Source organism: Schistocerca serialis, chromosome 10 (assembly GCF_023864345.2).
Source record: "Schistocerca serialis cubense isolate TAMUIC-IGC-003099 chromosome 10, iqSchSeri2.2, whole genome shotgun sequence".
In the NCBI taxonomy this organism is placed as follows: Eukaryota; Metazoa; Arthropoda; class Insecta; order Orthoptera; family Acrididae; genus Schistocerca; species Schistocerca serialis.
Genome location: NC_064647.1, coordinates 37,150,396 through 37,165,299, shown reverse-complemented (window position 1 = coordinate 37,165,299; position 14,904 = coordinate 37,150,396). Strand labels below are relative to the sequence as shown.

General features: G+C 46.0%; 1 protein-coding gene across 1 annotated transcript in view; it reads left to right on the top strand.

Moving 5' to 3' along the window:
* The window catches only part of LOC126425234 (DNA topoisomerase 2-like), a 154,221-nt gene extending 139,716 nt beyond the window's left edge, over positions 1-14,505 (top strand). The window contains exon 25 of the mRNA XM_050088193.1: positions 14,035-14,505. Coding sequence (XP_049944150.1) covers positions 14,035-14,159 — 125 coding nt within the window. The 3' untranslated portion in view covers positions 14,160-14,505. The remainder of the gene's footprint in view (positions 1-14,034) is intronic.
* The last annotated feature ends 399 nt before the right edge of the window (positions 14,506-14,904 follow it).

Here is a 14,904-nt window from a genome sequence, read left to right as displayed (position 1 = left end):
CACGGGCTCCAGTGGGCTGATTGGTACTAAGCAGCCACCTCGTTATCCTCTGCCAGCGATATCACTGAATGCAGTATGGAGGGGCATGGGGTCGGCTCACCACTCTCGTGGCTGGTGTCATTTTTGTGATCTGCAGCAACAACTCTTCAGTTGAGTACCTTGTCAGTTAGCTTCAGAAGGGAAGGGTGCAGCCCTCCCACTGAAGAAACATTCCTGGCAGTTCCGGGAATCGAACCCAGATCCTCTGCGTTGCAGTTACCCACGCTGACCACTCTGATACAGAGATCAACAAAAAATGTGGCATTACAGTGTTCATTCGTGCTGGTATGTGAGCAAACAAGCTACTTGACACTGGAACTGAATGTTCAGAAAATTGTCCTACCTTGTATTTGTCAGCAGATCTGAACAAATTTCCACTCTGTCTTTCTTAAGCATCTCCAGAACCCATCTGGCACACAATTCGCAATAACAGTGTGTGTGAAACATTTTGTCCATGGCATTATAGCCAAAATTCAGGTGTGCACACAGTTTCATTGTAGTAATCTGCAGACTGAAACAGATGCATCAATAGACCCTCTTCATTGTGAGGGATCGCAGCTGAGGTGGTTTGACCAGGCTGTGGCTTGTCGTGTATACCCTTTCGATAGCTACTGAAACTCTGTAGGCACCATCCGTGTCATGTTATTCATATGACATACTTACTGTATAGTCTCCATACACCTTTAGCAAGTGTTTGGCCAATTATGTTTACAGCGTTAGATACTCCACATACTGCCAAACATGCAACCACAATATTGGCTGCTAATGGCAAGTGGGGTGGGACTGCAGGTATCCAATGGTGAGCACAGCATGAGGCTACAGAGCATAGTTGAACTGCTTAGTCAGTAACTCGAGAGAGCTACAGTGCTAGTGGTGTTGATACAAAGCAGAGCAGTGGCAGCAATAACAAAGCAAAACTTGCATTATATCTACAACAGTTGCCGAAGTTGACATTTCATCGAAAAGTAACCCAAGGAATTTCGCAGTGTGAGAAAAAGTGACAGATGAAATATTAGCATTTGTGCAAGATAAATAAGAGGAATGTGTGGTGTTGTGTACACTCAGCTGTGTGGACAATGTACTTGAAGAGTACAACGATGACAGTAAGTGTTCAGCAAGTGAAAGTTACACTGAAACAAGTGTAGAGCCATGTAGATGTAGATGATGATGATGATGATGATGATCCTTATCAGACAGGCCGCCTCAAATGCTGTCACCGGTGAAACATAATGGAGGACTATCATTGGCAGAGGAACAAGTACTGAACATAACTATGTATGTGGAAGATCATTCGCAGCACAGTAAAAAACATCTATGAACAGATTTCGAATAAGTCTGCAGCAATGTGTGTAGTCCATAAGAACTATGGATATTAAAGACAAGGAACAATCTTCAAAAAACTGATGTTTGCGTATTGCAAGGATGGTAATACAGTCTACAGGCTATGTGTGACCTGATCTTGTATGTTACGCACATCAAATTGCATATGATGTAGATTACAATGATCTAGGGGGGAAGCAGTGGATATTTGCACAACTGCAAACTGTGCTACTGAATTGGAAGGGGTAAGGTAATGAAATTTCAAACAAAACGTCAACTTCATGTGGCACAGCAAACTGTGGAGTTAGCCTGAAAGTTTGTAGATAACATAAACAATCTTATCCCGTCATTCAGTAAGTAATTTGTTCTCATCTCTGACCAATTGGGGCTTGAAGAGGAAATGCAGATTAGAGGTCCCCTGAAAATCAGAGGTGCCAAGCAACATCAACTGATATCAGTGCCTCGATACATTCATATACAAATATGCCAAATGTTAATCTGGTTGGTAAATTGATGGAAAGCCTTTTGTTATGCTGCAACAAGTTGGTGCTCCGCACCCTACAGTTCTTTCTCGTGTGTGACCTCGCAAGGGCCCTCTAGGGGGTTCACGGTTCTTTCGTGAGTTGTGCGTGGTGCACGTGGGGCCCTGAGCTATTGTGGCCGATTCTTCATTCCCTGGCTGAATTTCCTTCACCCTGCCCCCTCCCTCCCTATCCCCACTCCTTCCCCGTTGCTACCTCCTTCCCCTCTCTGGGTGTTGGGTGTTCAGAATTTTGTCGACTTGGCTATCCACCTGGTTTCCTGTATTGGCCGCAATTTTGTTCTTTCATCCTTTGTGGCGATTAGCTCCCCACTCGAGGTTTGACCTCCCCTTCAAAATTTAGTTCTTTTAGTGTGAGCAATATGGGAAGAATTCCCTCCCTAGCATCTAGTGTGGATTCCTCTCTCCCCTTCCTTCACCACTGTAGCCTCCTTCCACCCTGCTGGGTCACTGACACATTAGCCAGTCCATGTGGTGGGGCAGCAATGTACCCATATCACTGAGCCCCTGAGAACACAGGGATTACGCTACTAATACCTGAGCTGTTCCCTCCCCAAGTATGCCAAGGAGTGGTTGCATATCTTCATGGAGCATTGGAGCTCCTGGCAACGGCTGTCTTGCCAGGCGGTCCTCGGTGTGACTGGGTGGTGCCCGTGGGGAGAGCCCCTGGTCGGAGTGGGTGGTATCAGGGCGGATGCTCGGCACACAGTGTGTCGAGCTGCAAACAGCCGTCTCTTTGAATGGTGAAGGATCCTTGAATGCTGCTTCGTATGACCAACCTTCCCTTCTGTGGCCACACCGTGGGAGGAGGGCCAGGCTTGCCGTCTTGGGATGAAACCCTTTCCCAGTTACCTCATCTGTACTAGGATGGATGGGGACACATTCACCACCACCAAGCCATTGTTTTTTGTGGGGAATATAAAGGACAAGTTTGGTGAAGTGGAGTCTCTTAGTAAGATGTGGCTGGACTCCATCTTGATGTCTATCACTCCTCACCATTCTCTGAATATGGGCCAGGCAGTAATTTTTCATAAGGACCTCATCCTGCAAACTGATGTGGAACTCCGTGCTATTCTGGCGTGGAATTCATTTTGTTCAACGTGTGGAGAAGGGCTGCAAAGACAGCGGCACCGATACTAGCACCTTCATTCTGGCTTTAGGGGGATACCCTTCCACAGAAGGTTAAGGTTATGTGCTGCAGGTGTGATGTGAAGCTGTACATCCCTCCACCTATTCAGAGCTTTTGGTGGTTTTGCCTTCCCGCTGTATGGCGGACACTTTGTGTGGTGACTGGCCGCCCACTCCCTGAGGGAAGCCCCTGTGTTCTGCCGTCTGTGTGTCAGTTGTGCTTGACCGCCACTCCCCTCGCTCGCCGGATTGCCCAGCTTACAAGAGAGAAAAGAAGATCAAAGAATAAAAGTCCCTCGATCACCTGTCTTATGCTGAGGCTCATCAAAAGTGTGACACACTCCATCCAGTGTCACTGTATTCAACTTGTGCGTCTGTTACTTGCTTTCCTCAGCCCTGTCTCTCTCCCCTTCCCCTCACCTCCAGTTCCCATGACCTCCCATCAGGGAGCCATTCCCCCTCCCCAGCCGTAGAAGTCCCCCCCCCCCTTCTTCAGCATCTGCCAGCGATCGGGCTCCTCCCCAGCATCTCTCAGGCCACACGACACACTCGGCCACGGCCATGAGACATACCATCTGTGCAGCTCAAGGTGGCCTCTCTTTCAATTCCCGATCTTGCAGAAGCCTGTACTTCCCTTGTGCCCTGCCCGGGGAGGAGGAGGAGGAGAATATAAATCCCATGACAAGGTGCCTGGAGGTGCCATATCGCCCCTCGCAAACTGAGTCTGACATCTTATTTATGGATGTCACCCCATCCTTGTCGGTGACTACTACTGACCAAATGACCTGATGTCCTTCTTGGCTTCGTGTCTACCTTGGACTCGCGCCACATGGTCATCAATGGAATTGCAATGGATACTGTTGTCACCTATCAGAAATGCAGGCTCGTCTCCTCGTATTCTGCATTCTCTCTCGTTCTTCAAGAAACGCATTTCTGTGATGACAACTCTCCAGCTATTTGTGGTTATTAGGTGTTCTATCAGAACCGTGCTGTCCCCGGGGTAGCGTCTGGTGGGGTCTGCGCTTTGGGTTGCTCTGATGTCATTAGTGACTGGATTCCCCCTAGGTACCAAATTGGAAGGGATAGCAGTTAGAATGCAGATGACTCCAGCAATCACCATTTGCAATGTCTACCTCCCACCAGGTAGACCACTTGCTTACATTGCACTGTGTACCTTAACCCAACAACTCCCATTCCCATTTAGCCTCCTTCAGGACTTCAATGCGCACCATCCACTGTGGGGGAGTGTCACTTCAACAGGTAGGGGTACCCTAATTGACCATACATCATGGACCACAATTTGTGTGTCCTGAATGATGGTTCCTATACCAAATTCAGTGCTGCTCATGACACTTTCTCTATCGATCTAACGATCTCATCTCCTGCCCTCGTGGCTTCCCTACATAGATCATCCCACAGTGATCTTTCTGACAGTGACAACTTTCCGGCGATTCTATTGTTCCCCTGCTGCCACCAGGCAGACAGCCCCCCCATGTTGGGCATTCTGCAGGGCCAATTGGCCTTTATATATGTCTGCTGTCCACTTTGACACCTCCGTCTCAAATTCCATTGATGTAGTCATGCGAGGCATCTCTGCCGCTATTCTTCGTGCTGCTGGCACTACTGTCTCCCTTTCCGGATCCTCCTTGTCGTCGTCTGGTACCGTGGTGGACCACGGTTGTTGCAGTCGCTGTCCAGGACCGCTGATGGGCGCTGCAGTGATTTGACACCCTTCACACACCAACCTCCTCACTTTTAAGCGTCTCTGTGCTAAGACTCGTTACCGTATTAAGCAGAGTAAAAAGGAATGCTCGGAGTGCTATGTTTCCTCCCTGGGGACATATGCCTCATCATCGCAGGTTTAGTCCAGGCTCCGTAGCCTTCTGGGCTGCCAGCAACAGTCAACTGTCCAGGCTCTGAAATACCAAGGTGCTCTATGCACTGTTCCATTGGTCCTCACAGAACACCTCTCAACACACTTTGCCGATGCCGCCCCCCACCCCTTCCAGACGTCTCCCAGAGGTTTTCAACCACATTTGGCTCACAGGTGCTTCTCCTTCACAATGACGAGACAGTAAAATTACCCTGTCCGGGAAAAACCCAACGTTGCTTGACACCCATTGCCCAATTAGCCTGACGAATGTACTTCGTAAACTGCTCGAAAGGATGGTCAACTTCAGATTTTGTTGGTTACTCAAATCTCGGGGCCTTTTGTCCCCCGTATCAGTGTGGCTTCCGGGCAGGGTGATCAACTGACTATTCACTCTGATTGGAATAAGCCATCTGACAGGCTTTTACTCCCCGCCAGCACCTTGTCGTGGTCTTCTTTGACCTACATAAGGATATGACATGGCTTGGTGCCATCACATTTTAGTTACCCTCCACAAATGGGGCTTCCGTGGTCCCCTTCAGATTTCTATCTGTGAGTTTTTATATGACCGGCTCTTCCAGGTTAAAGTTGGCACTTCACTCTGTCTCCCTCAGGTTCAGGAGAATGGTATCACACAGGGTTCTGTGCTAAGTTTCACACTCTTCCTCATTGCCTTCAATGGCCTTGTGACCCCTGTTGGGCCTCTGGTTACCCCGGCATTGTACATCGACGATTTTTGCATGTGGTGGAGCTCCCACTCAGTAGCGTCTGCTGAGTGCCAGCTCTGAGGCGCCATCTGATGGGCCTCTACGTGGGCAACAGCCAGTTTCCTCCTTTCAAAACGCGAGTTACGCATTTTTGTCGTCAACCGACAGTGCACCCCGATCTAGAACCTTATTTACGCAACCAGCTCCTCGACGTTGTAGCACAGTCCTGTTCTTGGGGCTCATTTTTGATAACAAGATGACATAGGTGCCCCACATTCACCACCAAAAGACTACATACAAGTGGAAGCTTAATGCTCTCTGCCTCCTGGTCCACACATCTTGGTGTAGACTGTTCCACTTTTCTTAGTCTTTCCTGTGCCCTGGTCTTCTCCAGGCTAGATTATGGTGGTCACGTTTATGGCTCATCGGCTCCTTCTGCTATGATACTCTTTGACTATATCCATCATTGTGGGGTGCATGTGGCTATTGGTGCTTTTCGCACTAATGCTGTTAATAGGCTCCTCACAGAAGCGGGGATTCCAACTCTACACATCTGACAGAGCCAACTCCTTGTTTCCTATGCAATTGCCATTCGCCAATTCTGTGACCATCCTGTGTACCTTGCGTTCTTCGTCAGTGATGTATGTATCCCTCCCAACACCCGCCTGTGGGTGGGATTGCTCGTTGGCGTGCATCTCACTTCCCCCTGTCGGGATCTCCATCTCCTCTCACGGGACTGCACGACGTGTCTTTTCCCCACACTGCCCCTTGGACGGTGCCTAGACCACAGATTAGGACTAGTTTATTCCAGGGTCCTAGGGTCTGTGTCGCTCCTGCGGTTTTCCAGCATCTTGTCGGTGGCACCCTGGAACTTTGCAAGGATGTCACAATCTTTTACACCGATAGTTCTAAGACTATCGATAAGGTGGATACGATTTCACGTCTCTCACTGGCTTCGAACACCATTTATTACCGGGGTCATGTAGTGTGTTCACAGCAGAACTTCTAGCCATTCACGGGGCTCTCCTTTTTGTTTCTCAGGCCTTCCTCCACAGTGTTATAATTTGTTCAGACTCCATGAGTAGCCTGCAGGCTATTGACCGATGCTACTCTTGTCACCATTAGGTCTCTGCTATCCACGACCTTATCTCTACCCTCGAGCATGCCGCCTGTCCAGTCGTCTTTATCTGGGTCCCAAATCATGTAGGTATCCCAAGCAATGAACTGGCTGATCGTTTGGTTAGAGAAGCAGATACTTACCACATTTCCTTTCAAGATTCCAACTGCGGATATGCAGATCTACATCAAATCTCTCGTTGCCCATAACTGGAAGGCCATCTGGAGCACTACTTCTCATAGTAATAAACTGCGCACGATTAAGGAATCTACTGCAGTTCGGTGCTCTTCCTTGCGTTCCTCTCAGGAGTAGCCACTGTTTTATGCCATTTACCCTTTGGTCATAACCAGCTCACACATTGTTTCCTCCTATGTAATGACCCACCCCCACAATGTGGTTGTGGAGCCAGTTGACGATATCTCACATATCTCACATATTGATGGAATGTCTTCTTCTTTTTGGCCCTTTGTGTTAAGTATAGTCTTCCCAATTCCCTACATTTTATGTTAGCAGATGAACCACGGATGGTAAACTTGTCCTAGGTTTCCTCCGTGAAATTGGTGTTTATTTTCAGATACAAGGATGTCCTTTAGTCTTAGAGCAGGGATGGGTTGCTTGTTGTTGGGACTTCTTTTACAGTCTTCTCAGTCTGTGACCCCCTGGCCCTGCCCCCCTCTCTTTTCCCTGTTTTTTCGATTTGGTCCCACATATTATGCCTTTACTCTGTGTTTTACTGTTCATTATTTTATAATTTGACTCCCCTTACTGTATCCGTCCACTTTTCGCAGATTCTTTTTCTTCTGTCACTCACTCCAGAAGTCTGGGTCTGATGAACTCCCAGTTTAGTCCCCTCTCAATTATATTCCCATAACCCGTCTCAATCAATCAATCTTGCAAGGGAAGTAGGGAATATTTACGTCACAGCAAGCAGGAGTGTTAGGAGCAAACTATGTCTTCTGAAAAATGTTTGACATTGTGTTTCATACCACTTGAAACCACAGCCTCTGGATGTTTGCTTTTTCTGTACCTATAAAATATATTATCACTCTATCTGCAGCTATGCTTTAAAATGACAGCCAGTTTCGTGATAAGCTCCACAACAGACTGTTTGGCTTTCAGTTGCATGCCGTCTCATTCCATCAGTTCTCATTACCCTGTTAAAACGGTTTGATTCTGTATGCATTCTCTAATAGTGGATACTTGGCTGAATGTCCTAAACAGTTTATAACTCCCAACGAATGTTTTTGATCTTGGGGTGTGAACCTTTGTGATCCATGTGGCATGTTATTTTTCATTTGGTGTTCATGGTGCACGTTAATGGTTTGTTTTGAACATTCTCGAATGTCAACGATGTCTATTTTGTGACTTGTTGATACATACATCCCATTAGAGGTCGATCTCTGCACCTTCCGGACACTCATTTTGTCACTCTCCTGATGCACATGGGGAGTCATTAGCAACTAATACTTTTTCTGTCGGAACTGTTGACAGAACACTTTCAAATAAAGATTGAACTTGCAACCTTGCACTCAAGGGGTTCCTTGTTAGTGAACACGAGGAATAGCAGGCATTCATTGTGGAAAGACTGTTACAGCTTTGGTCATCTTGTGTTGTCCAGTATCCCCATCACTGTGTACATCTCTCTTCGATCCACCTATCATACTTGTAAAGCATTGTCATAGCAACCTGCCATATGAGAGCCAAACATCAGTTTTTCTGAGTGATCACTCCGTTCAGACTCACGTAGTACACTGTGACATCTGTTGCTTGCGGTGGTGATTCCTTTCTTAATGCCACTTCAGCTATTAAAGAGAAGTTCATCACTGACCATTCTTGCAACCCAAGTGTGTGTAATATAGAAACCTCTTCTCCTTCGACTTTTTTTTTTTATTGACTAGGTTGCTAATCTGCTTGCTTTTAATTTCATGTAAAGAGTAGTAGCATTCCAGGAGTGTTCGTTGAAATAATATTGACAGTGCAGATGCTGTTGATTTGATTTGATTTTAACAGGGAAGCTAAAACAGCTAAGGTCTAACCCGCCACTGCCCGCACCGAAACTGTTTATTGTGCGGTATCGCTCCCTGTATACCTAGTAAAGCCAACCAATGCCCTCAAATAGTGCAGAGTGTCCCTCTACCAGTTCTTTGTTAGACACAATTTCTTCAGGTCTAGTTGTATCGAAGATTCTGTATCTTTTACTCTCCAATACCATGCATTCGAAGATTAGGTGTGATGCAGTTTCTTCACACTCATCGCAGATCCTACATTTAGGGTCCTCTTCTGTTATACCCATTGTGTGTAGGTGTTTTTAGAAATTCCCATGACCGGTCATCAGTCCAGTCAGAGGTTTGATCTCTTTCCTGTTCAATTCCAGGATTACAGAGCTTCTTTTAAAACATGGCTTGGGCATCATTACCTTACCATGGTTTTGTTTATGAACCTTGGTCCAATATTCTACATGCTGTTTCCTAAGCCAGTTCCGTAGTTCTAATTTGATCATAGCGTTGGTGATAGTCAGGACAGGTTCCGGTCCAATAAATGGAGTTGTTGCCCCCCATCCTAACCAATCTGTCGGCTTGTTCTTGCCACAGATCCCCGAGTGGCCAGGGATCCGCACTAGGTTTACCCTATTGCTTCCCCCTAGCTCCACCAGAGCCCTGTGGCATTCTGCAACAATCTTAGATCTTGTTGCATGAGCTGCCAATGATTTCAGGGTTGCCTGGCTGTCTGAATAGATATAGATGCCATGGTCCTTGTAGCACCTACGCATATTCTCCTCCACACATGCCCTGAGTGCAGTAATTTCAGCTTGGAATACAGAGGCCAGATTTCCTAGAGAGATGATTCTCTCCAGTCTTGGCTGAAACCTGTACACCCCTGCCCCAACGCCTCGGTCTGTTTTCGACCCATCGGTGAACCAAACGATGGCCCCTGAGCAGTGTCAAACTGTTTTTTCCCACTGCTCCCTACTTCCAATTATTATGTTGTAAGGCTTGTTGAAGCAGTTGGGAGTTATTATAATGTCGGCAGGCATTTCCCCATCCACTCCTATATTTACCTCACTCACTGTATTAGTGTGTCATTCTGGATATCTGAATGAGACGCAGTTCTTGCCAGTTTTAAGTCTGTGCACCCCAGCTGCTGCCTCCATCTTGACCCAAAGGTGTAGTGGAGGCATGTCCAGCACGGCTTCCATTCCAGCGGTTGGTGTGCTGCTAATTCTGCATGGTACGGCTAAGGAGGCCGATCGCTGCACCTTAGCAATCTGCTTAGCTGCAACCCGCTGTTCTACCTTCTTCCACCACACTACGGCCCTGTAGGAAATCCTAGGTCTGACCACTGTGGTGTATATCCAGTGCGTACCCCTGGGGCTTAGGCCCCAGTTTTTGCCACAAGCCCTTCTAGTATTCACTAGAGTACTTCTTGCCTTGGAGCAGATACTCTTAATGTGAGGGGTCCATGTCAGCTTCTAATCTAAGGTTACCCCTAGGTATTTCACTATCCCCTTCTCAGGTAGAGTTTTATTGAAGAGCTTTAGATTCCAACTTGAGTGTCGAATATGTCTCTTCGTAAATGGCACCACAACAGTTTTCTTAGGATTAACCCTCGGATCCTGTTTGTTGCACCAATTTTTGCACAATGTCCAAACTTCCTTGTGCCATATTTCTAACCTTGTCAGTAAATTTGCCAAGTATTACTATGACAAGGTCACCTGCGTATCCTTGACAGAAGCATTGTCTGAAATTTAATTCCTCAATGAGTTCATTCACCACTAGATTCCACAATAGAAGGGACAAAACTACTACTTGTGGGCAGCCTTTAGTGATGGTAATTACTATCTTTACATTCATCATGGTAGCCTCTACTTTCCTTCCACTGAGCATGGCCCTGGTCCACCTGCATATAGTGGTCCCCAGGTCATGCACCTCTGCTGCAGGTAGTGTTACCGAAGGCCCCCTTGATATCCAGGAAGATGCAGAGGGCTATTTCTTGGAAGTGAAGGGCTTTCTCCACCTTCTTAACAAGTTCGTGGAGAGCTGACTCGCATGATTTACCTGGTTGATATGTGTGTTGATATCCATGTTGGTTTGAATGTAGAGGGGCCCTACTTAGTCTCCTCTCTCCAACATATACATTAACCCGTTTTTCCAATGTTTCGAGAATGAAAGAGGACAGACCGATTGGTCTCATATCCATAGCCTTGGTATGATCAATTCTCCCTGGCTTTGGATTGAAGACAACCTTCACTTCCCTCCAAGCATTGGGAATGATCATACTGCTGGGCTAACTCTGAATAGCCTGCATAGGGCTCTTACGAGCTCTCCTTCTGCCTGTTGCAGGAGAGATGGAAAATTTCCATTTGGCCCAGGTGACGTGAACGGTCGGAATGTTCCCACCACCCACTGGATTTTATTAAAGTTCACACACTCCTTGGCCGATTCCCAGTCCTCTCTTTGAGTGCCTGAGAACCATTTTCTCTCCGGGATCACATTCCGGACTGTTGTCCGGCAGAGCATATTGAGGAAAGCGAGTTTTGAGGAGCAGTTCCAATGTCTCGTGTGTTGTCTTTGTATATTCTCCAGCCTCCTTCCTTAACGTACCTCCTGGATTGGTTGGTACTCTAGTGAGAATCTTGTGAAGTCTGGCTTGTGCAGCTGTGCTCTACACTTCCTCACAGAATGCCTTCTTTGCTTGTCTGATCGCAAGATTGTAGTTGACGAGGGCCTCACGATATTTAGCCCATTGTCCTTTACGTCTCGCAGTATTAAACGAACTCCGTACCTGTTTTCTTTGTGTTTCAAAGTTATTCCACAAAGGCACACTCCTGTTTGTGCACTACTTGGTGATTGTGTAGCTGTTGTGACATGAGGTCACTATGGCAGAGGTAACAGCCTCTGCTACTTCCTCAAATTATACTGGATCCTGTATCGAGGTTTTAATTTTCGATAAGCCTAAGTCGAGGTCCCTCCTATATGTCTCCCAGTCCGTTTTCCTCGGATCCCTATAGGTCACAGTCTGTCTGATTCCCATTTCAACCTTGAATTTAATGTACACGTGGTCCGATGAAGCTGGCTCCAACATCACATGCCATTGTTTGACATGGCTGCCCATCATCATGGAACTAAAGGTTGTGTCAATTACTTCTTCCCTTCTGCTATTCCTGAATGTAGGTTCATTGCCCCTATTCAGGACCTCTTAAGTTCTTAGCTAAAAGGAATTCAAGAAGGTACTCACCTCTACTGTCGGCGTCCTTGGTGCCCCACACTAGGTTGAGGGCATTGGCGCGCATCCCACCAGCAGTTGGTCACCTTGCCGATGGCAAGTCTCTACCGGTCTCCTCACCTCCGAGGGAGGAAGAGAGTTGTCTTCATAAGTAAGGTATGCTGATGCCAAAACAATTTCCCTCATGATACCTTCCTCACATTATTGCATTTTAATGGTCAATAAGTCCCTAGAGCAGAAATCCATCATTGGCATGAAAGAAATTTCATTTCTTACATAGATGCATGTTCTGAAGTTTCTTAGATTTCTAGCATAAATCAGCTTACCTTCAGTGCCACCGATGCCTGATACACCCCCTTTATATAAATAGGGTTCTTGTATCAGGACCACGTCCACTTCTTGCCTCCCCAGGCAGCGACTCGGGGCAGTAGATGCCCCTTTACTGTGCGGCAGACTAATCTGCAGCACCTCCAGTCTCCGTCTTGCTGCCACCTTTGAGAACACTGATGGTAACCTGCGAGAACCCTAAAAACAATGTCAGGTCCTGTTCCTTCCAGGGGGGACTTCTCTCTGACCTCCACTACCAGGGTTCGTCCTTCTGGTTGATTACTTTCCAATCTTCTGTTGAGACTTTTGGGTTCAGGGCCCTATTTTCCCGAACAGAGTCTTAGGAGAGACTTCCTTAAGGATCTTAGGTACCCATATTGATATCTTTGCAGTCTTAAGAAGCTCCGCTGCCGTCTTAACCAGCAGCTTTGCATCTTCCCATGGGGATATCATGGGCACCTAGTCCTTGAGACATTCTAATGTGGGCACCCCCTCAGACAAAAATTGAGGGCACAACGATCTAGAGGGACACTCCTGAAGGTGGGTCCTGGGCCAGTGTCGTCCCCGTCCCACTTTTCTCAAAGAGGGCCATCTGCAATAGTTCCTCCTGCTGCAAGGTGATGGCCACATGTGGATAACCTTCCTGGATAACTGCTATCCAAAAAACAGAGACTGAAGTACTATAGGTCTGTTTCCCTATTTGTTGCTTCCATTTTTTCTGGACCTGCTTAGCCAGGGAGGAGGGAGTCTATAATTCCTCATTTATCCACTTGCTACCTGTCTTTCAACCTGAGACAGTTTCATCCTGGGGGTCTTAGGTTCAAGTCCCTTTAATTCCCTTCACTTGTCTTTAGGAAGCCGTTCTTTCCCTTCCTTTTTCCTCTGTTCCCTGAGTAGTTTCCTCCTCTGGGCCCCAGACAAGCATTTGATCTTTATCTGGTCTAGTTTCTTGGTTGCAGTTCCCATTTCTGGCTCAGGTCTAGACCCTGATTCAGTAGTGGGAATGCCTTCCATTGGTACTGATCTCAATGTTGGGATATCTGAGGTCTCAGTTTGTTTTTCTATTATGTTTTCTTTAATCGTGTCCATATGGGTCTCACGAGATTTGGGGATCTACAAGGTCCACACCACGAATACCCTGCCCGGTGTAAGGCTACTTATTCAGGGAGGTCGTGCGGTATCCCCGAGGCTTCATTTGCGACACAGCTTTCCACGTGCTGCGCACCCCTCGGCACTGTTTGCATCACACCTTGGGTTGGGTCAGGGAATTGGATAGGACTAGAAATGGATAGGGAAGATGGGAAGTTGTGGGACACTCTGTCTGATCCATCGGCTGAGGCCTTTCTGGTAGTAGTTCCTCTACCTTCGGCATAGCCCTCAGCTTCACGTGGATACGCAAGCCTCTCCACCCGCACGGACAGTGCTTTATCAAAGTGGTGTCCCCTGGAGAGGGCAGATGTTACTATTACAGAATGTCGTGGCACTTTCCAGTTTGTCTGCTAGTTACCACAGCTACCAGAAATTTCTTTATCACTATTGCCAGTCTGCTTCCTTTTCGTATACTTGTGGTCTGGTTTCTGTAAAAGTTGTAGGTAATCCTTCGGTCCTGATATTTTATCCCCCACTACCTTTTATTTTTCTATATAGGGCAACAAAGAAACTATGGTATAAGATTTTCACTTGTATAGAATACACAATAAATTTATTTCATTCTGAGGACTGCATAATGTAACAGGTTCATGGTCATACTTCTGTGTTACAGAAATAAAAAAGGCGGCTTCGGACAACGATCTTGAAATGAAAGTGGAAAGAGTAGCTCCAAAGACGAAGCCCAGTCGACCAAGGAAAGCTGCAAACTACATTGTAGATGATGACAGTGACTTCTAATTCCTTGTGTACATTTTTAAGTGCTGTTTTTACCCTCCACTTTGTTCAGTTTTGTGTATTTTAAGACAGTCTCCTTCACTCATAAATCTATATTGTTTTCTAATGATAGATTGGTGACTAATATGATTTAGTTTTCAGCATTTTGGACATTATAGTGTTACAAACTCTGTATTTTAAATTCAGCAAAGCTGTAGACATGTCGGTGCTCAGTGGTTTATGACTCTGTATTGTGAACAGAAAAGGAGCTTCTTTGCTGTGCCATAGCAGTATGTGCTATGCTTTTATATTTTTATTTTATTACAGAAACTGTGAAAACGAAAAACTGAACTGCTCGGAAACTAATATTTTGCAAGCTTAATAGCGTGATTTTAATAAGAAAGTAGTACCATTGTTACTTGTTTTGCTCTTTATCATGCAACAGTTGTCAGTGAAAGAGAAGACTTTTTGAAGTGTTCTGTCATTTTTTATTCAGTATTATTGTATGTGTTTAATTCGATTGTATTTAAACTGGTTCATAATCAAGAAAACTGGTATTAAATATGCTATTATTTTTTATTCAATGGACAGTTTACAAATTAAACAGTGAATTCAACTTTGTAGACAAACCCAATGATTGGGTGACAGTAGTTTGCACCTTAGAATAATCTGTTATCTTGAGCAAAGTTTTTACTGTAACCAACTTCTAAAGTTTGTTTTACCATTATTACTGTATTAGACATATTTAGCATAAAAAAGAACCAGTTTT